At 42.2% G+C, this 23,072-nt stretch overlaps 1 protein-coding gene across 2 annotated transcripts in view; it reads right to left on the bottom strand.

Moving 5' to 3' along the window:
• adam19a (ADAM metallopeptidase domain 19a) overlaps positions 1 to 23,072 on the bottom strand; it is a 139,030-nt gene that overhangs the window by 32,404 nt on the left and 83,554 nt on the right. For both annotated transcript variants that reach the window (XM_084042497.1, XM_084042496.1), the window contains exons 4-6: positions 14,425 to 14,503; positions 10,757 to 10,833; positions 4,527 to 4,716 (exon numbers count right to left, since the gene is read on the bottom strand). In XM_084042497.1, the coding sequence (XP_083898623.1) occupies positions 4,527 to 4,716; positions 10,757 to 10,833; positions 14,425 to 14,503 (346 nt within the window). The remainder of the gene's footprint in view (positions 1 to 4,526; positions 4,717 to 10,756; positions 10,834 to 14,424; positions 14,504 to 23,072) is intronic.

Raw genomic sequence — 23,072 nt, forward strand, 5'->3', positions numbered from 1 at the left:
CAAAGAGGGCGGAGCTTCGCAAATACACACAATAATGATATGTCAGGTATTTGGCTGCTGATGCTCTTATCCAGAGAAACTCTCAACAAGGACAGAAATAGTGTCACAGTATCCAGATGATTAGATACACATCTAATGTCGGGGACACAACTATTGAATAGTGGTGAACGACCGCCTCCTAAGACAATGAGACGTAGAAATACTGCATTGTTGTTGAATGCTAGCCTGACATTGGCCAGACTGATAACGTGGATTCACTCTCACATTCCTCCCCGGTATCAGCCTGGACTTGGAGCGAGTATGAGAAATCAGAACATTATCGGGCCAATCAGTGACTGCGTTTCAACTGCTGTCCGTACAACAGTGAAAAGTATCAAAATAATGTTCTGATTTCTCATACTCGCACCCTATAGACGGATTTCCGCGCGACGTCATCACAGAGCAGAATGCGCAATCTGCGCATGCTCGGGGGGAACGAATTGTTGCGCCGTTCACTCTGTTGTTATGTTCGGGAGTTAGATAGCCATAATTCTGCTATTATAGGCATAATAAGCATAATGCTGCTATTATATACAAACAGATCCAACTTCCGACAAATCATTTTTATTGAGTAAACAAGGTATTACAAACTGCATAATTTAATCTACTTTCATTAAACCCGGTGAAGATCATTTCTTTTATCAATGGACATTTGACCAGAGCTGCTGCGGGTAATGGCGCCCTCTATAGGCTACCCCCGGCTCTGCGCGGTCATATCCTCTCATGTTTACTAACAGGAAACCTGTCTATGGGCCGAAGTCAAGACTGATATCGGGAGGAAGAGTGAATCCACGTTATCAGTCTGGCCAATGCCAGGCTAGTTGTATGGCTCCACCAACCAGTTGCCGTTTACATCCATGTCTGTCCAGACTCATGTAATAAATGCAGTGAATGCATTTGAATGAATTTGTTTTGTGAGGTCACAGTGACCTTGACCTTTGACCACCTAGTTGTTCTAATCAGGTCAGTGAACGTTTGTGCCAAATGTCATGACGTTCCCTCAAGGCGTTCCCGAGATATCGTGTTCACAATGTTGAGACGGAAACCCTTCACTTCCGGCCACGGCCGTCGCCATTTCTCTCTCGCAAAACCCAGACATGCTGCCTTGTTCTTCAGACGTAATACATCCATGGAGTCTCCTTCACTGGAATTAATGATGCAAGACGGTGGGTTTATCCATGTGAGACTAGGACACAATGGGTCTCATTTCCTACATACATTTCTTACAAGCCACCAATCATACAGAATACAAAAGTCAGAACGGTGGTACTCAGACAATGTTCCTGTGATTCAATAAAAATCTCCCATTAGAGGGGAATGGAGCATTAGAATAGTGAAGAGCTGATAGCTATAGAGGTGAGGGGCTTTTATGAACAAATCAACATATAATAAAACAAGAATAAATTGTGCTTCTTTCAAGTTCATGATGGAGAATGTCTGTTCTGTTGAAACACATTAAAACCCAGATCAGTGAGTGTGAGAGAGAGAGCCTCCACACTGCTTTTTGTCGACGGACATTTGTCATTGGCCATATCTTCTAATACTTGATCCATTGATTAGACAGAGGCTCTGCTGTAATTAAACGTCATTGATTTAGACGTTGAGGGATTGCTGCCCTGCCGGCTCCACATTCTACACCACCAACGCACACGCACGCACGCACGCACGCACGCACACACACACACACACACACACACACACACACACACACACACACACACACACACACACACACACACACACACACACACACACACACACACACACACACACACACACACGAGGAGACAACCGTAGGTCAGTGAGAGGACGCTATGCAGGAAATATATATATATATATACACACACACATATGTGTATATACGATATTAAGAGCTTGCAGCAGAGACAGAACTGCAGGGCTGTAGAGCAAAGGTTTGCCCAGTAGATGGATGTTGAGGCTTTGTACCATGATGAGGGAGCTGGGCATCAGCGGGCAAAGCCCTGCGCCAGGCCATCAACCAACCATTGAGGGTGGCAGAGCGGTGGCTCTGGCTGAAAAGGGAAAAAGATCCCAGCTGGTCTCCCATTTAAACTGTGTGGGACAAGATGGTTCTGGGATGTCAGAATACACATCTGAGCCAATAGGCTCTATGCACAGCAGCCATAGTATCACTTCCTTCACAGGTGTTACCAATGCTACTAATGAAGACTCTGTTCCATTTAGTGTAGCACAGTGGTTTCCACGACCCCCATAACTCTGAGAGTGTACAAAATGGAACCAAATGGACCCTTACGGGTCCATTTGGTTCCATTTGTACACTCTCAGAGTTACACACCTGTAAGGGGCCATTTGGAAGCCCATGAGGGTCCCTGGACCCCAACTGTAGACCCACTGGTGTAGCAGAGTGTTTCCAGTGGGCCAACATGCACAATACCAGCACCCTGACTCTGTTTGACCAGAATGGAACAGAGCCTTCATTAGTATCATTGGTAACACCTGTGAATTTCTTCATAATATGGCTGCTGTGAATAGAGCCTATAGACCATATTCACGCGGCGGCCATGTTTCTATGAAGTCAATGAAAGTAGCCACCCCGGGTGGCGGCACTTTCAATGTTAAATTCCAATATGGCAATATGGCCGCCGTGTGAATATGTTCTATTGGACGTCGTGGGTTCTAAGAAAGTATAGGAGCCCACATGACAACCCCAGCTTTCTCCACATCAGAGTAGCACAGTGTTGCAGGTCTTCTATCAGTAAGGTACTGTACTGTATGTGGTCAGAAGTACGCTTGACTCAGGGAGGAAGACGCCCCCAGACCCTTTGGTGTTTTAACATCACGTCATGTGTTTTTGAAATGACACACACACACACCCCTCGTTGTTTATTCGAGATGTGGCCTCAGTCTTGAGAGACTGGGTCTGGTGTCTATGACTGCATTCGTACATAACAGCCTAGGATTAATGGATGTCAGTTGAGGGAATTGAATGAGAGATAAGAGCAGAGCCAGGAGGGGAGGAGAGGAGAGACTGATGGTCTTTACATTATGAGAAAGAGTGAGTGAGTTAGAGAGAGAGAGAGAGAGAGAGAGAGAGAGAGAGAGAGAGAGAGAGAGAGAGAGAGAGAGAGAGAGAGAGAGAGAGAGAGAGAGAGAGAGAGAGAGAGACTTGGCAGTCAAAAGGCTCCCCTGCCATAATGATGAATAAAACAACACACCCTCCTCATAATTCTCCTGACTTTCTACAGGTGACACAGGGAGTGATTCTCTGCTCCAAATTGCCACTGAGAGAAAAAGCAATATTGCTCTTTGTGCCCCGTGTGACAAAGATGCTCATTTGCTGTGCAGGCTCAATGTGTGTCTGATTTTATACGTTACCCTGTAATAATCATCCACACAAAAAAGAGAATGATTTCCCTGTCTGTCACACTGGGACTGTTCAAACTAATGATTATCGCCGTGCATTATGGGTCATACAGAGCCTAATGGAGGATGCTTGTTTATCATCAACGTGTATTATGGGTCATACAGCCATATACAGCCTAATGTTGCGTTCAGGGTGGTAGCTACAAAGCTATACGGGCTACCATTCATTTTCAATGGAAGCCAGCGACATGAAAATACAAAGCCACTTAGGGTTAAGGTTAGGGATAGCGTTAGTCGCTGGCTTCCATTGGAAATGAATGGTAGCCTGTAGCTTTGACTCTTCATGTCGCTGGTTTCGCAAACATGAAGATGCAAAGCTACAGGCAACCATTCATTTTCAATGGAAGCCAGCGACATGAAGACACAAAGCGACACCTGATGTGTGTAGCTGCTACACAATCTACAAAGCTACAGTCAAAGTTGAGCTGTGGCTTCAACTGCAGCTACAAAGCTACAAAACGACCAAGTGTCGTTTAACCATTTCCACTCGCCTTTTCTTTAGGCTCTATGCACAGCAGCCATATTGGGAATGAATTGGCCCCCTTCCTTACTTCCTTCACAGGTGTTACCGTTGATACTAATTAAGGCTCTGTTCCATTTAGTGTGGCATGGTGGTTGTCTTATTTTCAAGGACCCCTATAACTCTGAGAGTGTACAAATGGAACCAAATGGACCCGTTCGGTTCCATTTGTACACTCTCAGAGTTACACACCCACCATAAGGGGCCATTTGGGAACCAAAATGGAGTGTTTCTAGTGAGCCAACATGCACGATATCAGCACCCTGACCAGACTGGAACAGGGCCTTCATTAGTATCATTGGTAACACCTGTGAAGGAAGTAAGAAGAGGCCCAATTTCTTTCCAATATGGCTGCTGTGCATAGAGCCCATTCCTGCGTATAATGTTTTGATAAACACTTCAACAGCGACTCAGCGACAGATACCCTGCGTCACTTTGTAGTTGTGTACCTTTTGTAGCTTGCACTGTGAACGCAGCATAATGGACGATGTTTGTTTATCAACATGCATTATGGGTAATGTAGTACAGCCTAAAGTGCGTGTGTGTGTGTGTATGAACTCACTCTTTGATGCAGTGGTTTGAGGAGGTGTGAGATGTGTGCAGGGTGCCCGCTCTGATGCCCGTGTCCACAGGTGGCGGCGCTCTTCTTGATTGGCAGCTCCTCTGTGCTCAGCAGTGAATGGTGGAGAGGCTCCAAGCCTGTGATTGGCTCAAGGTAGTAGGTGTCACTGGAGTTCAAGGATATGAGCCCCCTGGTGGACGAAGGGAGAGAGGCAGCAGACAGTGATGAGACCCTGAGAGATCTGACCTTTGACCCATAGTGGCATCTTTCACTGCACAATATGACAACTAACATGACTAACATGATACTGACATGCAAATATGACACACAATATATGAACATATTAAAGTATATCATACTAATGTTATTATCAATATATAAACATATTAAACTAGAAAATGTGCTCCTCGGAGCACAAGTCTCCGCCAGCAAATATTGGAATTTATTCCAAGATTGGAACTTTGATGATAGGCGTTGCGCCTTTGCTTCTTCATCAGTTTGCAGACAATGATTAGCTTCTAGTTAATTGCACTGTGTCATCAACTGTGACTCGAAAGTACTGTTCTTGATTAATCCTGTCTAAGCTATTTATATTACGTATTGTGATGTCTACATAATGTATTGCTCCGCCATTTCTCAGCCATTTCGTGATTATTCCTGTCTTACCTCACTTTGAAAGAGACCAAAACTCTTTCAAAGTGACACATCTATTTATAGGCCGGCTGTAAGTCATGCGTCTCACTAGCCAATCAGAGCACACTCTTTCAACGTATTGTCACGTGTCACGTGAGGCTTGACCAATGTTAGCTTGGCCGAGGGGGGGGGGGGGGGGGGGGGGGCAGAAAGTGAAAACATAGTCTCCTGGCGGAGACAAATATACTACTATACTAATGTTCTTATCGTAAATCAATGCATTGTTCAGAGTTATGTTCCAAAGCCCTAAACAGGTGATTCTACACATAGGACACTAATTGGAATTAAAACACAGAAAACTGGATTAAAGTCAGATAGTATATAGAGTCATTATTGATCATCCATCTGACATAAACCAATATTAATATCAAAACTTGACAAAGTTAGCCAGGAGCTACAGTAGGAAGAGGAACTGTCTTTTTCTGGTTACTTCTAATAGCTCAGTAAGTAGCTGTCTGCGGGACCATTCAATCCGTCAGTCTGCCTCTGCATGTGTGTGTGTGCGAGTGACACACAGAGAGAGAGAGAGAGAGAGAGAGAGAGAGAGAGAGAGAGAGAGAGAGAGAGAGAGAGAGAGAGAGAGAGAGAGAGAGAGAGAGAGAGAGAGAGAGAGAGAGAGAACATTGAGGAAGCTAGCTATTAACACAGTGGTTCCTCTTGTGACCTCGGTAGGTTGATAATTGTTCATGAGTGTCTGGAGCTTCACATATCCAGACTGTAATTGCAGGAATGTTCTCTGTAATCACACTTTTCCACAACAAGCCTTTAAAATGACCCTGCTGCAAAGCCACACCGCTGGACCCCAACCGTAGAGTTAAAAAATACGAGAGAGGGCACTGGAAATCCCTGCCCATCCACTTGCATTGAGTTGCTCACCCAGCGCATGTGCCTAAATCACCGCTTCTTCCAGGTTGGGAAATGTGATGGACGGGGCCTATTTGGGGCTTCTGCGACACGTTTTGCACAACCCTGTGCGCATGCTCGTGTGTCAAGCCCATTGGTCGAAACCGCTTTCGCTCGTTCATGACAGAAGCGTCAGGCCGGTTTAAGCTGTAGTACCTATGAATGGCCAGCATGTCCAATGCGCTTCCATGCAACCTCTGGGTTTTGGGGGCTTAACCCCCGACACACGGATAACTCTTTTACATCGTGTGCTTCAAGCTTTGAGTAGAAACGCTGCACAAACATGAAGTTTGTCTACTGTACATTCTACACTTTATAGAACACCGGCGTATTTCTGACCCAAATTTGAGGCCCAAATGCACCTGGCCCACCGTCCGCTGATAACGGTGGGGGTATGGAGCAGTGCGGGCTGGAAGGATCCACTCGGATAGGGACGACAGGTTGAAAATGGTTGAAAATGGTTCAAAATGAGCACACGTAGGCTGCATAATTGCTGATAATGATGTTATACAAGGTAGACAGGTAGGTAGGTTCGGTATTTATAGTACACCCCCATCCAGTTATTACACTGGCCCGGGGCACAGCATGATGAAAAAGAAAGAGAAGGCCTCTAGGCGTATAGGCTCAATGTAGCCGCGGGTTGGAGTCCCTTTGCTGCATGTCACTCCATCTCTCTCCCCATTTCCTGTCAGCCTACTGTCCTATCCATAAAAAGGCATAAAAGCCCCAAAATAAATATTTTAAAAAAACAGGAGAAAACTAAGAGGATGAAACCAAACTAGGACAACAAATAAACTCAGTCATACTGAAAATAAAATATGTCAAATAATGCCCGATACATCAATTGGACTGTACACAGTTTCTGAGCAACGGTTTATAAAACTAAATGCTTCTCTGTGAGCCTCTTTTTTACCAGCTTCACCTGCAAGCATGTGTGTCACACTGAGCTGGCACAGAGCACCTGCTTTACCGCATCAAATACACAACGTGAGCCATGAACATATAAATATACACACCTGCTATATAAATATATACGCTATATATATATATACACAGAGTGAAGATAGGAAAATAACTAGTGGTGGAATACTGAAGCCTGAATGTCACAGTCCACTGTAACTGTTATTCTAGCAGCAAGCCCCACAAGACATTTACACTTGTTTTTTTGCTGAGTCATTCTAGCAACAATCCCATAAGACATGTACACTTGCTTTTGAAGTGATTGGTTCCTTGAAAACGGTGACAATCTCCTAACTTTCAACTCTTATTTGGAACCAGAGCAAGTACATTCTGTAAAGTAATAATGATTTTAACCATACTGACAAAACATATTTTGTGAAGAATAATACTTGAGTCATAATAAATGGCATAATTACCAAATCACTGCAACTCAATCTTTTTTACATTTTAGTCACTTAAAGAACCTGGTCTGGCATGTTTAGTTCATGTGACTAACAGTGTACTTGAAATGATTTCCAAACATTTTACAAATCATATCATAGTTTATTTGATTCTCCAGGAAGACATTGAATTATGCTCCTGTCATGCAGAGACGTCAAACATGCTTAACCCATTAAGACCTGAGGCCAATTCTACAAATGTCTTCTAAATCCTAATCCTGAAAAACTTGTGTTTATCTGTGGTGTTCATACCTTTTCATGTCAAGGACCCCCAAAATGATATGTATTTGGCCGCCCACCCTCACCTCAAAATATGTTGTTCCAGGGACCCCCCAGAAGCAAAGATTTGAGTTAAAAATGTTCGCTTTAAAAATATATATTCAATGATTTGCACAAACATAGCAGATCTACAAGCTCATAGCGCGGCCCAAACTGACCCGCTATGAGCTTGTATATCTGCTATTTTTTAATAGCCAAAGTATAACAATGGTTAAAGTGGTTAAAATCTAAAATGAGGTCCAACCAACTAAATTTCACTGAGAAGTTATTCTAACATTGTATACAATACTCTTGTATTGATTCATGAACAAAGTTCAAATGTCCATTATTTAAAAATGTCCAAGTTTAGCCAACTCTGAATCAATAATGAAGTTATGTTACAAGTTGTAACATTACAAGCAGGAATTGTGTGGAGAGAGGGAAAATGGAAATGATTCAAAAACACTTGATCATTTTGTAGCTTTGCAGCTGCTAGTGTGACATTTAAGCCGGTTTAACTTTATTTTGTAGCTTCAAAGCGAGCAAAAGTTTGTTTCTTCATGTCACTGGCTTCTATTGAAAATGTATGATGGCCTTTAGTTTTGTAGCTGCTAGCATGAAGTTGAAGCCAGCTCAACTTCATTTTGAAGCTTTGTAGCGAGCATCAAAACCTACAAGTGTCAGATGTCAGTTTCTATGTTCATGTCGCTGGCTTCCATTGAAAATGAATGATAGCCTGTAGCTTAGTAGATGCTAGTGTGTGAACAGAGCATAATAATGCAGAAATAAATGTCTTAAAATAATCCTATAAAACTGACTAGGGAAGGTGAGAATTCAGCTGTTGAAAAGAAATCAATTGTCAGTATGAAACACTGCTGAGACATTGTTATGGTCACAGCTGGATTTAAATGGATTTCTAATTTCTAATGGAATTCACAAATACATTTTATTAGGAGCATCAGTAACCATGGCGACCCTGCCACAGTAGAAATCCAATTGGAGCGTTCAATACAGCAGACGTTCCACATTAAAAACAAATCCGGGGCAGAACAGTGAAAATTTGAAGACTCGTGAAATTGCTGCCTGCCTCCCCAAGGAGGATCAAATGGGTGTGTTTCATGAAAATCCAAACTCGCTCCAGGCTCTTCAAAAACCTAATAACCAAGTCTAGTAAAAAGACAAGTTCTTACCACTGAGGTCCAACTCCTCTCCCTCTGATAATTGTGCCGCTTTTAACCCATTCAATCCGGGAACGCATCTCTGTCATTTTAGATTTCTCTGGGCTATTCAAAAATACAGATCTACAAGCTCATAGCACGGCACCGAGTGTCACGTTATGAGCTTGTAGATCTGCTATTTTTGAAAAATTGTGAAAATGCTAATCTTTGAATATATATTATTATTTTTCAAAGAGAACATTTTTTCTTTTTAAACTTATTTTTCTATAATATCAGTGGTTCTCAAACCTTTCCATGTCAAGGAGCTTGTCAAGGATCATGTATTTTGGTCCAGGGACCCCCCGAAGCAAAGATTTGAGTAAAAAATTGTATTTATACATTCAAAGATCTGCACACATTTTCATGATTTTTCTAAAAATAGCAGATCTGCAAGCTCATAGCGCGGCACTCGGTGCCGTGCTATGAGCTTGCGTATCTATTTTTGAATAGCTAAAGTATAAAACAATGTTTTTTTTTAGCCCAAATCTAAAACAAACACAAACACTTTTTCCAGGTCTAAATGGGTTAAATAAACTGTGCAAGTTTAAGCTTTTTTTACCATACAGTACCTCAGAGGTTCAATAAAAAGCATTTAAATGAAGAAAAGCACAGGTCTCTTGCCACAAGCCTGAGGCTATGTTTTGTGAGGACAATAATTATAATAGTTACTAGAGCCCGGTGACACCAGGTTTGGCTGATTAATATCGGCCATTCATTTACTTGAGTTTTTTATGAGTATCAGTATTGATCAGTTCTATCAGGTCTCTTGCTACAAGCTTGAGGCTGTGTTTTGTGAGATCAGTAATTATAATGCTAGAGCAGTGTTGATTTCATCGACTAAAACTATGACAACTACCTTTTTTTCACAGACGAAAACTAAATAAAAAGCTACGATGACTAAAACTAAGACTAAATATATTGACAATTTCGTCAACAAATAAAAACTAGATTAAAATGTTAGGGAGTGACGAGTGGAGAAGAGATCCAGTAGAACTAAAAGACAAGTCATTTTATGTTTGGTTGCGCTCGGGTGCTGCGCTCTGAAAATAGCAGATCTACAAGCTCACAACGCGTCGCAGTTTGACGCGTTGCAAGCTTGTAGATCGGCTATTTTCAGCATGCAACCAAGTGTAAAATCAGCCATTACGACGCCATCGAGGCACCGCCAAAATACATTTTAGTCTTATGATATTTAGTCGACTAAAACTACAAAAAAACTAAAACATTTCAGATGACAAATAAATAGAAAAATAAAACTAAAATGGAATTTGCTGTCAAAATGAACACTAATAGAGGATATGCGTGTGACATCATCATCAAACCCGGAAGTTATGCAGGAATGCCTACTGAGTGTCAAATAAATACTTTCTGGCCTTGACAGCCCATGTATCCAAACAGAAAAGTCATATCTGATTGCATTAAACAACATTAAACAATGTTAAACTCACTTTGCATGTTGCTTTGCCACTCGATGTGCCATTCACTTTAAGCATGCGCATATCCTCTATACTAGAGCCCGACTGATACGTGTTAGTCTGACATATAGGCCATTATTTGACTTTTTCGGATAACATCAGTATTGATGCAGTCAAACCATTCAAACGGTTCCTTGTGTCAGACTCAGTTCTCTCAGACCACAGTGTGTGTTGCTACAGGCCCGAGGCTATGTTTAGTGAGGCGGATAATGTGACGAGTTGCATCAATGTGATGAGTTTTCCACCAAGTGTGTGTCTATACAGCAGCACCATGATGAACGTACCTGACTCCTGAACATGTGCTGAGGACCACCCAGGAGCCTGTGTGTCCCCTCACATCACCCTGGTAGAAACAGTGGTCCTGGAACACAACAGAGCACCGAGCATCAATATGGCATCAATACTATCGTCAGGTTTATGTACACAGATCAATATGTCATCAACAGTGATGGAAAAAGTCCGGAATTCCGGAGTAAAAGTACAAAAGTATTGGTATCAAAATGTACTTAAAGTACCAAAAGTAAAAGTACTAAAATGTTTGAAAATAGCAGATCTACAAGCTCACAACGTGTCGCATCGCGACACGTTGTGAGCTTGTAGATCGGCTATTTTAAAATAGCCTAGGTATAGAATAGGGCTAAAGTGGTTAATGTATGTTTTATAACGTAATCATTTATATCTGCAAAGCAACTATCAACTAAAGTTTTCAAATAATTGTAGTGGAGTAAAAGTAAGTTGCCTCTGAGATGTAGTGGAGTAGAAATAAAAGTATAGACAATTGGAAATACTCCAGTAAAGTAAAAAATACCTCAAAATTGTACTTGAGTACAGCACTTGAGTAAATGTACTTAGTTACTGCACACCACTGGTCATCAATACTATGATGTTTATGTACACATATCAATATGTGATCAACACCATCATCATGTTTATAAATGCACCCAGAACAATGTGTCATATCAATACTATGACCAGGTTTATGTACACAATCAATGTCATATCTTATCCATTCTATCTTCATGTTTATGTACAGAGATCATATGTTATAGCTTATCAATACTATGATCAGGTTTGTGTACAGACCACGGAGATCAATATGTCATATCGATACGATTATCATGTTTGTGTGCACAGATCAATATGTCATACAGCATCGCATCAATCCTCTGATCAGGTTTGTGTACGGAGGAGCCTTCGGCGTGTTTAAAAGCTGATTGCTCGGCTGGCGAGAGCGATGCACGCGTCTCCATGACAACACAGCTGAACAGAACACAACCCACTGTCTTTGACAAATAGACAAACATAATTTAAAAGTAAACAAAGCCCCCCCCATCCCATGAAGTGTGATTGTGTGACTATTGGGAGTGAAGCCATTTAATGATATTTCACTACATGGTCGATGTCAGTTCTTAAGTGGACATTGGGAACGAGGCCCAATGTCATTGGCGAAAAATCTACTTTCCTTTTTAGACACAAAAAAGTGTCAAGTATCAATTCTGAGCACTGGAGGTGATGGAAATGTGATCACGCACTGTGGGACTCTGCAACCTCTCTCTGTCAAAGAAATAATACACACGTAAAATGTGACATCGTGAAAACACTGGAGGACTGCAGGAGTAATCTCTATGATGTAGACTCACTATAACACCACTATGGTCTGGAACACCCCCACCTCTACACTCTAGACTCACTATAACACCACTATGGTCTGGAACACCCCCACCTCTACACTCTAGACTCACTATAACACCACTATAGTCTGGAACACCCCCTCTATACTGTGGACCATTGGTTCTCAAAGGGGTCCTTGAGGGACTTCCAGGGGGTCCCCAGCTAAATGATGGATAGTTAAGGACCAAATGGACCCTTATGGGTCTGTAACTCTGAGAGTGTACAAATGGAACCAAATGGACCCGTTACATCAACATTGATTTTACGATATAAATTGGGGTCTCAGATATAGAAATGCCATTAAATGGGGGTCCGCAGCCTAATGCATGTCAAACTGGGGGTCCTTGAAATTTAAATGGTTGAGAATCACTGCTTAGAGCCGTAAACATCTTCTCTTATGGGGGTCCCTGGCATATCTTTTCAAATGGGGGTCCGCGGGGTAATACGTGTCAATTTGGGGGTCCTCGACATGAAAAAGTTTGAGAACCATTGCTGTAGACTCACTATAACATCACTATGGTCTGGAAACACCCCCTCTATACTGTAGACGCACTATAACGTCACTGTGAATTGAATTATTTTTATAAGTGTCAACTTTAGGCAGTTTAAAAGTCTTTGTCAGAGGCACGGTGCACCGGAGTGTGAAATTAACTCATTTAATTGACCAGCAGAGACGATGGTGCTCGACCAGAGAACAACACGGCGATAAATTGACAGGAAGAACATTGCCTGTCAATCTCGACCCCTGCATTCATTTTCTCGTCTCGTTACATAATAATTTTTTGAGTCTCATTTCATATGCGTTTATTGTCTAGTTTCTCATGCATTGCCTTGTTTCATAAGAACTTCTATCATGGTTTGATGCTGATGTAAACACGTGGTTGCATGCTGAAAATAGCCGATCTACATGCTCACAACCCGTCGCAGTGCGACGGGTTGTGAGCTTGTAGATCTGCTATTTTCAGAGTGCAACACCCGAGCGCAACCAAACATTCTACTGGATCTCTTCTCCACTCGTCCTTCACTAACATTATAGTCTAGTTTTTATTTGTTGAGGAAATTGTCAATATATTTAGTCATCGTAGCTTAGTTTTTATTCGTCAGTGAAAAAAGGTAGTCGACGAACATTTTTCGTCATAGTTTTAGTCAACGAAATCAACACTGGTTTGGAGAGAGAACCAAAAGAGTCTGACACTTGTGTTTGTGCTTTCAGACAATACCAATGGCCTTTTGAATAATACAATGCTAGCCTTTAATCCCCCGTTGGCTGACTCTAACACTCAGATAAGTAAGCCTAAGCACTGGCATCCAAAGCAAACACATAAATATTGTTGGAGCGCGTTCAGCTCATTTGCATATCTAAGCAATCTGCTCTAAATGGCTGTCAAATTGTCTAATTACAAAATGCAGTCACTGGAGTTCAATTTGAACGTCAGCCAATTGTCTGGAACTAATGTTGTAGCGTAAAGCAGCAAGTCAACAATCCAATACTAAAGTCATTCTTTTAACCCCATAAATGCTCTGAACAAGTGAAAGAAAAGGTCATTGTTCCAACATGTGCTGTTTAACCCTGACTATCAGATTTAAACATGTCTTTGTAGCTCATATAAATTATAATTATAATAATCTTTCAAAGCAGAGTTGCAAGGCACTTCACAGCTGGCAGAATCAAACAACAGCAGCAGCAGAAATAAACACAGCAGATAATGCACGCACACACACACACACACACACACACACACACACACACACACACACACACACACACACACACACACACACACACACACACACACACACACACACACACACACACACACACACACACACACACACACACACACACACACAGAGTAAAATGGTGTTTCTTCCTGTTCTATTCCTTTATGTAAAGAGCTACATCCTGTGACAGATGTGAGACTGAAACAGATGAAACTTTTAGATGATTATTGATGCGTCTGCACCTGAGAGAGAGAGAGAGAGCGAGAGTGAGAGCGAGAGAGAGAGAGAGAAAGAGAAAGAAAGAGAGAGACACACAGAGACAGAGACAAAGACAAAGACAGAGACAGAGACAGAGAGACAGAGAGACAGAGAGACAGAGAGAGACTTGGCAGTCAAAGGCTCCGCTGCCATAGGGAGTGATTCTCTGCTCCAAAGTGTCACTGAGAGAAAAGCAATATTGCTCTTTGTGCCCCGTGTGACAAAGATGCTCATTTGCTGTGCAGGCTCAACGTGTGCCCGGTTTTATATGTTACCCTGTAATAGAGAGAGGTAGACTTACAGTGTAATTGGCGGTCGTGGTCTCAGGCTCTCCATCGTCTGTGTAGCGGGTCTCTGTGAACTCTGACCCCAAGAGCTCCCTGCGAGGAAGAGGCGAGAGAGAGAGAGAGAGAGAGAGAGAGAGAGAGAGAGAGACAAAGACAGAGAGAGGAAGAGAGACAGACAGAGACAGAGAGGTGGTTGTGTGTGAGATAATACAAACTAGAGACAGTTCTGTGAGTCAAACACTGAGTTTGATCCCATTCCATTGCTCAGCTGTATTTCACGTTACCATGGCAACAACCAGTGATAATGACTTGATGTTGAACTGTGGTGGTGGAGGCCCAGTGGAACCAGAAGAACATCTGATAAAGTCAGTCAAAACCTCACTGATATTCACTACTTCTTTCTTTACTTCCGTTCCTCCATCACCCATCCTGTGATCGCCCCGTCTGATTGGATGGAATAAGAAACATGACTAAACGTCCGTCTAGTGTCAGATCAACGTTGGATCAGCAGGATGGAACTTCTTTCATCTTGATAGAGCTGTGCGTTCATAAGAAGAGAGTCAGAGGACACAACAAGTTGACTCAATTATCTCAACGCCTTGATTGCAGTCTGATTCACTTCAATTCAGTCGCCTATCTCAAGTCACGCACCCCCAGGCTACGGAAGACGATTCAATGAAAAATTGTTTGGACGATTGAGGCCGAAACAATAAGTTCACCTTACAACAAAGAAACATTGATCTATTTTGGCCTATTTAGGATTAACAGGTGACATTTGTCACATCTCAGCACACAGGATGTTAATATGTCAGGATGTGCCTTGATGAATAAATATTTCAACGTGGTCGACAGCCTGCATCAGTTCTGTTGTGGAAGCCTGGGTGGACGTCTGAGGACCTTTGTGTGTCACTGAGGCCCCGGTTAGACGACAGCGGTCATCTAGAGAAGACGGCAAAATAAAATATCAAATGTGCCGTCCGTTTATCGGGGGTTGAAAGTGCAATAAAAGTGGAAATCTTTTAAAACGCTCCACCTCGCACCTCCGTGTAAACATGCAAAACGGTGTTAACCAGTGTTGCCAGATTCTGCGGTAGAAATAAGCAACCAGGTCTATGAAAACAAGCCCAGAAGAAGCGACCAGGCTACGGCTACTTGAAAATAGCTGATCTACAAATCATGCGACACATTGTGAGCTTGTAGATCTGCTATCTTAAAAAAAAAATCTTGAGGATATAAAAAGAGGTAATTTTGGTCATTTTCGAAACATTTTAACAACACAAATCTTGTATGGGGTGTCCCTGGCACAAAATGTTTTCAGAAGCGGGGGGTTAATGTGGGTCAAATACATAATTTGGCATGAAGATGTTTAAAAACCACTGGTTCAAACAGTATTAGGAAACAAGCCCAAATAAGCAACTACACTTTAGAAACAAGCCCAAAGTCGCTTATAACAAGCGGACATGGCGACCAAACACACAGGCTGTGATAGGCAAGTTAGAACAAGAAGTTGTTCTACACGTGCTGCGTTTTCAACCACTGTTGTGTCTCCGTCTAAACACCCCCAAAAACAGTGGTGGAAAGTAACTAAGTACATTTACTTAAGTACTGTTCTTAAGTACAATTTTGAGGTATTTGTACTTTACTTGAGTATTTCCAATTTCCAATACTTTTACTTCTACTCCACTACATCTCAGAGGCAAATATTGTACTTTTACTCCACTACAATTATTTCAAAACTTTAGTTACTAGTTACTTTTCAGATATAAATTATGATATAATGAAACATACATTAACCACTTTAACCCTAATTTATACCTAGGCTATTTGAAAATAGCCGATCTACAAGCTCACAACGCGTCGCGATGCGACGCGTTGTGAGCTTGTAGATCTGCTATTTTCAAATATTTCGTACTTTTACTTTTGGGACTTTAAGTACATTTTGATGCCAATACTTTCGTACTTTTACTCAAGTACATTTTTAATTCTGGACTTTAACTTGTAACAGAGTATTTTTTATATTGCAGTATTGGTGCTTTTACTTAAGTAAAGAATCTTAGTACTTTTCCCACCACTGCCCAAAAATAAGTGAGAACGCAATGGCACTTTGCCGTTTTCTCTACAAAACCTGAGTTACTAAAACAAAAAAAACTTCACCAGCAGAGGAACCAAGCACCAACGGACAAATGGAAGACGGACATGAAAAGATGAGCCCAATCTCCGTCTGGTCCCGGCGGGGGCCCCATTGTATAATTCATCGCAGCGATCATAATGGACCCATAATCCAGCTTTCTCATCCCTTTTACTGCAGACAATTTGCTCCGTTGTAATAAAAACAACATTGTCTTGCTCAGCAGTCGTCTAAAGTGAATTTAATAGAAATCGTAATCGCTGATGGAATTCTGTGGCGCGCCAAGTTCTCTCAGGGTTTTGGGAGAACGTAGAGATAAAACAAAAAACACTGGTAGTGGGTATTATTAACACATTTAGACCAGGAACGCATCTGTGTCATTTTTAGGTTTCTTTGGCTATTTTTGAAAAATCTTGAACAAAAGTGTTTTCGATTTTCTTCCAAAAACTGTTAGGATTTAGATTTTTTTTAAGAATCGCCTCAGGTCTAAATGTTATTCGATAAAACAAAGAGGGGGGAAAAAAGGGGATAAGAGGGGGAGGATAGATGACAAGGAATCCAACACACTCAAACCCACAATGCTACGATTATCTGCTGTCACACACACACACACACACACACACACACACACACACACACAGTAAACAAGGTATTAACTCCAGTGAGATCAGAGTGAATGTGAAGGAGTGACATTTGGAAGGGAAACGGGTGACATTTCTGGAGGAAGATGGTTTTGCTCCTGACAGCACAGAATACACCAAACATCATGAATACTTTAAACACTTTTAGATATGTGGCTCTGGGACGAGAGAGAGAGAGAGAGAGAGAGAGAGAGAGAGAGAGAGAGAGAGAGAGAGAGAGAGAGAGAGAGAGAGAGAGAGACAAAGAGAAAGAGAGACACAGAGACAGAGACAGAGACAGACAGAGACAGACATAGACAGAGACAGAGACAGACAGAGAGACACACACACACACACACACACACACACACACACACACACACACACACACACACACACACACACACACACACACACACACACACACACACACACACACACACACACACACACACACACACACACACACACAAAGAGAGAGACAGCACAGAAGATGGAGAAGTACAGCCATGCAGTGACAGCAGAGATGAAAAGGAAAGGCAACATGTAAATGCAAATGATACTACTGTTGATCTGACGGGGGGAAACAAGCCGCATCAAAATGGGAAAAGCACTTATCCTGAGGTGGCACACAGCATAATGAGGGTAACGACTGCTCTCAAAACACGGGAGGGTTATTTCTCTTTTGTTTGTATGGATTATTATGTAATAGTGATGTGTGTATGACACTACACACACACATATCCTCTCCAATCTCTCCACAGTGCCTCTGTTTCGGTGGTGTAAAGTAACTAAGTCCATTTACTCAAGTACTGTAATTAAGTTCAATGTTGAGGTACTTTTACTTCTACTCCACTACATCTCAGAGGCAAATATTGTATTTTTTACTCCACTACAATTATTTGAAAACTTTAGTTACTTTGCAGATATAAATGATTACGTTATAAAACATACATTAACCACTTTAGTCCTATGTTATACCTAGGCTATTTGAAAATAGCCGATCTACAAGCTCACAACGCGTCGCGACGCGTTGTGAGTTTGTAGATCTGCTATTTTCAAACATTTTAGTACTTTTACTTTTGGTACTTTAAGTACATGTTGATACCAATAGCCTACCTTTGTACTTTAAGTCAAATTTGAATTCCGGACTTTTACTTGTAAAATACTTCTACTGCAGCATTGATACTTTTACTTAAGTGAAACATGTGAGTACTTTTTCCACCACTGCTCTGTTTGCTACAGTGTGGATGATGAAACAACCTCATCATCATCATCATCATCATGAACATCAACACAAACCACAGTCTTTCTAAAGAACTGTGTTGCGGCAGCCATCTGTCAATCACTGAACACCTGTGCTTGCCCCCGTGTGTGTCAGACATTAAGGCAGAACTCGGGGGTAGATTGAATCAGCCACTAATCTGGGTGCATCAAACTCTTAGCCGTGTCCTCTTCACCCGCACATCAAACCGCGAGCTCTGTGTGAGAAGACACAACTCACTCTGACACACACACACAAGACTCCGTCTTCCATTCACTAGGGCTCATTAAAAATAAGGGGGGTTTAGATGGATGTTACAACAGCTCATCCGCACGCAAACACACTCCGTCTGGCTTCTCTTTAACCCTGTAAGACCGGGAAACGCACCTGCGCGTCATTTTAAGATTTCTTTGGGCTATCCAAAAAAAAATTGCAGATCTACAAGCTCTGCTATTTAAAAAAATAATTGTGTGCAAATATTTGAATATATTTTTTTAAAGCGAACATTTTTAACTCAAATCTTTGCTTCTGGGGGGGTCCCTGGAACAACACATTTTGAGATGGGGGTCCGCAGCCAAATACATATAATTTTGGGGGTCCTTGACATGAAAAAGTTTGAGCACCACTGATATAGTAACATAGGTTTTTCACAACAACTGTAGGATGTAGAAGACATTTGTAGAATCCCCCCAGAAGCAAAGATTTGAGTTACAAATGTTCGCTTTAAAAAAAGAAGAAAAAAAAAATATATATATATATACAGTGTATATATATATATATTTTTTTTTTTCTTTTCAAAGATTTGCAACAAAAATCACCATTTTTCAAAAATAGCAGATATTCAAGCTCATAGCGCGGCACTCGGTGCCGATTATTTCCCAGTCTTAATGGGTTAAGCTAGTGCTGTGTGAACCCACGCTGCTGACAACAGCCCTACCGCTGTCAAAACTCCATTGAAGAACCAATCAAACGGGTTCTTTTGGAGGGCAGTGGGAGAAAGTAGAAAAAGCGCCCTCTAAAGGCTTTGGGTCAGCTGACATCATTGAGCTCTAACGAGCGCCCCCAGGTGGTGTCAATGGAAGGATTGATGAGGCTCTGCCTGTCAGTGTGGGACCAGTGAGAGGACTCAGGACTCAGGAGAGAAGAGAGACCAGCATTAAGTCATTCCCTGCCAGACTTATTTCTGGCTGTGTTTGCCCACTGCCAGCGATTTAGTGTTTTTCATAACTTTAAAAAAAACAATCACTTTTTTTTCCCTCCATTATGATGGCAAGTCCAATCGTTTCTAAACACACAGGCGATCTGTGCACGTCGCTCAGACAACAAACATTCCGATCGGGGCGGAGTCTCTCTCCTTCAGCCCAGTGTAAAAACACCATGTATCGCCATGTGAACGTCACGGCTCACTCACTTTTTCACCTCGCCACAAACCTCACTAAATCCCTTATGATCGCGTGTTCAGCTGTTTGTAGACACACAGGGTAGTTGTATGAGTGGCCCAGAGAAGACATTTTCAATCGGCGACATTCCATTTTGCAGTAGTAGCAGTTTCTAAACAGCGTTTCTAAACAGCGTTCCACGGCGGAGAAACACAAAGGCGAGATAATGCCATTTTAGAGGGGGACTTAAACAGGAAGCGGGCGGAAACGAAAATCTTCGATTGACGTCATTTCCGTATCCGGGTGTGCTACAATGAAATGTGTCACTGCGAGAGATGAAGGACGGCGAGATCTTTTAAAATACATTTCATTTGCAAAATTAAGTTTTTTACGTCAGTGGCAGATTTGGTAATTGGAAAAAAATACTTTTTTTACATCAGTGGCAGTGAATGAGTTAAGCAGTGGTGGAAAAAAGTACTCAAGTGTTTTACTTAGGTAAAAGTATCAATACTGCAATGTAGAAGTACTCTGTTACAAGTAAAAGTCCCGAATTCAAAATTGACTTGGGTAAAAGTACAAAAGTATTGGTATCAAAATGTACTTAAAGTACCAAAAGTGAAAGTACTAAAATGTTTGAAAATAGCAGATCGACAAGCTCACAGCTTGTAGATCGGCTATTTTCAAATAGCCTGTGTATGAAATAGGGCTAAAGTGGTTAATGTATGAGAAAGAAAATGACTATAGTCTCCAAATAGAGTGGACTGGTTGGCTTTATCCTTTTTTTAATTACTGGACATACACTAGCACATATTTGAAAAAGCAACTTTCACTTGTTGTCGAGTGATATTTGACCAGGAGTATCTGTACTCTCACTCTCAGAGAGAGACAGAGACAGAGACAGAGACAGACAGAGAGAGAGGATGGGTGGAACACAGTGAAACCTGTCCGCTTCAACTGTCAACAGTCAACAACACACACCCTACCTTTGCACCGTCTCCTGCATGCCGAAAACAACCATATAATACACACCTCACGTGGGAAACGAGTACTACGTAAATACGTGAAAATGTTCTCCTCAGTGAGAAGGACCTATTCATACTGCCTGAGGACTGTGTTAGGAATACCAAGAAAGCAGTTAATGCTAATGCCACATGTAGCTTCCAGAGTGTACATGTTCCATTGAGGCCTAACGGCTAAAAAAACAACCACAACATGATTGTATTGATTCATTGCTTCAGGGGAGGAACAATGAATGTAGCTGTGAAATGTGAAATCTCCCTCCACACCAGAAACATTAGGCCTGTTGTCTCCTATACAGCCTGAAAACAGCAGACGATGACTTCATACTCCCGTGATGTACAAAGTTAACCCATTTTGGGCAGGAACCCGTAAAGGTATAGTAACAAATAGGGGTTCCTGTTGCTATGTACTGTATATATTGTAGCAACATACGTCCTCCTATAATTTGACAAACCTCTGTAGTGCGTGGTGTAGTGCGTGTAGTGGTGAGGCCAAAATTGGTTCTGCCCGTTTCTCCTCAGTGGCTGGAACAATTGATCTGAATTTGCACACAGCCATTGACCATTACCATGTGCACCTAACAGCGAAGCCCGTTTTCCGATTACACAAAGTCTCAGCCGCTTATTAGCGTTTTTGTGTTCGCTGGCTCCCGGGTTGCCAGATCATGTGCGCATATCCCCCCACGGGTATGGTCTAGTTTTTTGTAATTTTTGAATACATATTTGAAGTTTTTCAGAAAACTTAGGTCAGGATTTAGAAGGCGTTTTTAGAATCGGCCTCAGGTCTAAATGGGTTAAATGAACACAATGAAGGAGAATTGTGATTAGTTTTCTTGTTTACCAACAGCAGGCGAACACACTACCTGGCTTTTCACATAATATCCCTTGACTGGTTTACTTTAATCATCTGCTGCGGTGACTTGTATGTTTTGCTTCTCACCGAAAGCCCTTAAACATTGGAATGTAAGTCGGGAATGTTTGCCAGCAAATCTTGTGTGACAAAGCCAAATATTAACACATTGGCTGCCAGCTTTTTTTTTTTTTCTACAGTAGGCTGCCAGACTTTTTCAATGAGAAAAAAAAAGTACTTAAAGGGGAAATCCACCCATTTTCAATATTTAACTATGTCATTAATCTAACTATATAAATGGCGAGCGACTTCCGCACCCTAGGTGCGACACCCCACAGCTCTGTTATCGAATAAACAACGCACCGCCAGACCACATGTCGCCAACTGACTCGCCACGGCGGCCGCGCTGAATTTACGCGTCGCGTAGGGGACCTCTCATTGCTCACTACACCTTTTCCACCGCGCAACATAATTAATTCTACTCACCAAATGTCGGACAAAACGGAAGGGGAGGCAGCTTCGTACCGTTTACCGTGCACACCACCGACACCGCACGGCGACGGCTTTCGCCGAAACAACACGAGCGGCCGCCATTGCACTCTGCCCATGTCCTCCACAACAGCACACACACAGCTCCTTTGCTTCAACCCCCCCCCCCTTCTTACGTACCTCCTTTGTTCCACCCAGGCCGTTACTTTCACTTCACTCATGTCTCGATCACAATATGTCCGTCCTTCACGTGCCATGTTCATCCCAAACACAAAAACAAACAGCCACCGCCACAGCACAGCACGCTGCCCAGGGTAATCTGGTAAACAAACCTGGCTAGGTTCATGACACCACAGGACTCGACAGTGATGTCATCATTATGCAACCCGGAAGTACAAATACCAAGGATAGGTCAGTGATGTCAGTCGGGTTGCCAAGTTTGCTGCCAGGTTTTAAAAAACAAGCCACAGAAACAAGCAAACCGTGCATGAAAAAAAAAAAAACTGCCGAAGGGGTCCGCCATGTTCCAGGGGGGTCCCCGGGGGTCCCAACACTCACAGGGGTCGGCGGACCACCAGGGGGTCCGCGGACCACCAAAGTAACAATCACTATTAACATTTTTTCCAATTTTTTTTTTTTTTTTTTTTTTTTCCTTTTTGGACACTTTCACTCCGGCGATTTGGGTACCCCAATATACACGCACCCACGCTGGGCCCCGTGCGCGGCTGGGGTTGAGGGGGGCGTAGCCCCCCGAAACTCTAGTATAGCATAAAGGAGTTGTGTGGAAATAAGAAAAAAGTTCCCCCCTTTCTGTGTTGCCTTGAACTGGAGGATTGATTGTGGGTTTAACATTGCAAATTACAACATGATGACTCATCATGTTGTAATTTGTGATTTTTTTTTTTTTTTGAAA

Source organism: Gymnoscopelus microlampas (assembly GCF_963454915.1).
Source record: "Gymnoscopelus microlampas genome assembly, chromosome: 19".
Classification (NCBI taxonomy): domain Eukaryota; kingdom Metazoa; phylum Chordata; class Actinopteri; order Myctophiformes; family Myctophidae; genus Gymnoscopelus; species Gymnoscopelus microlampas.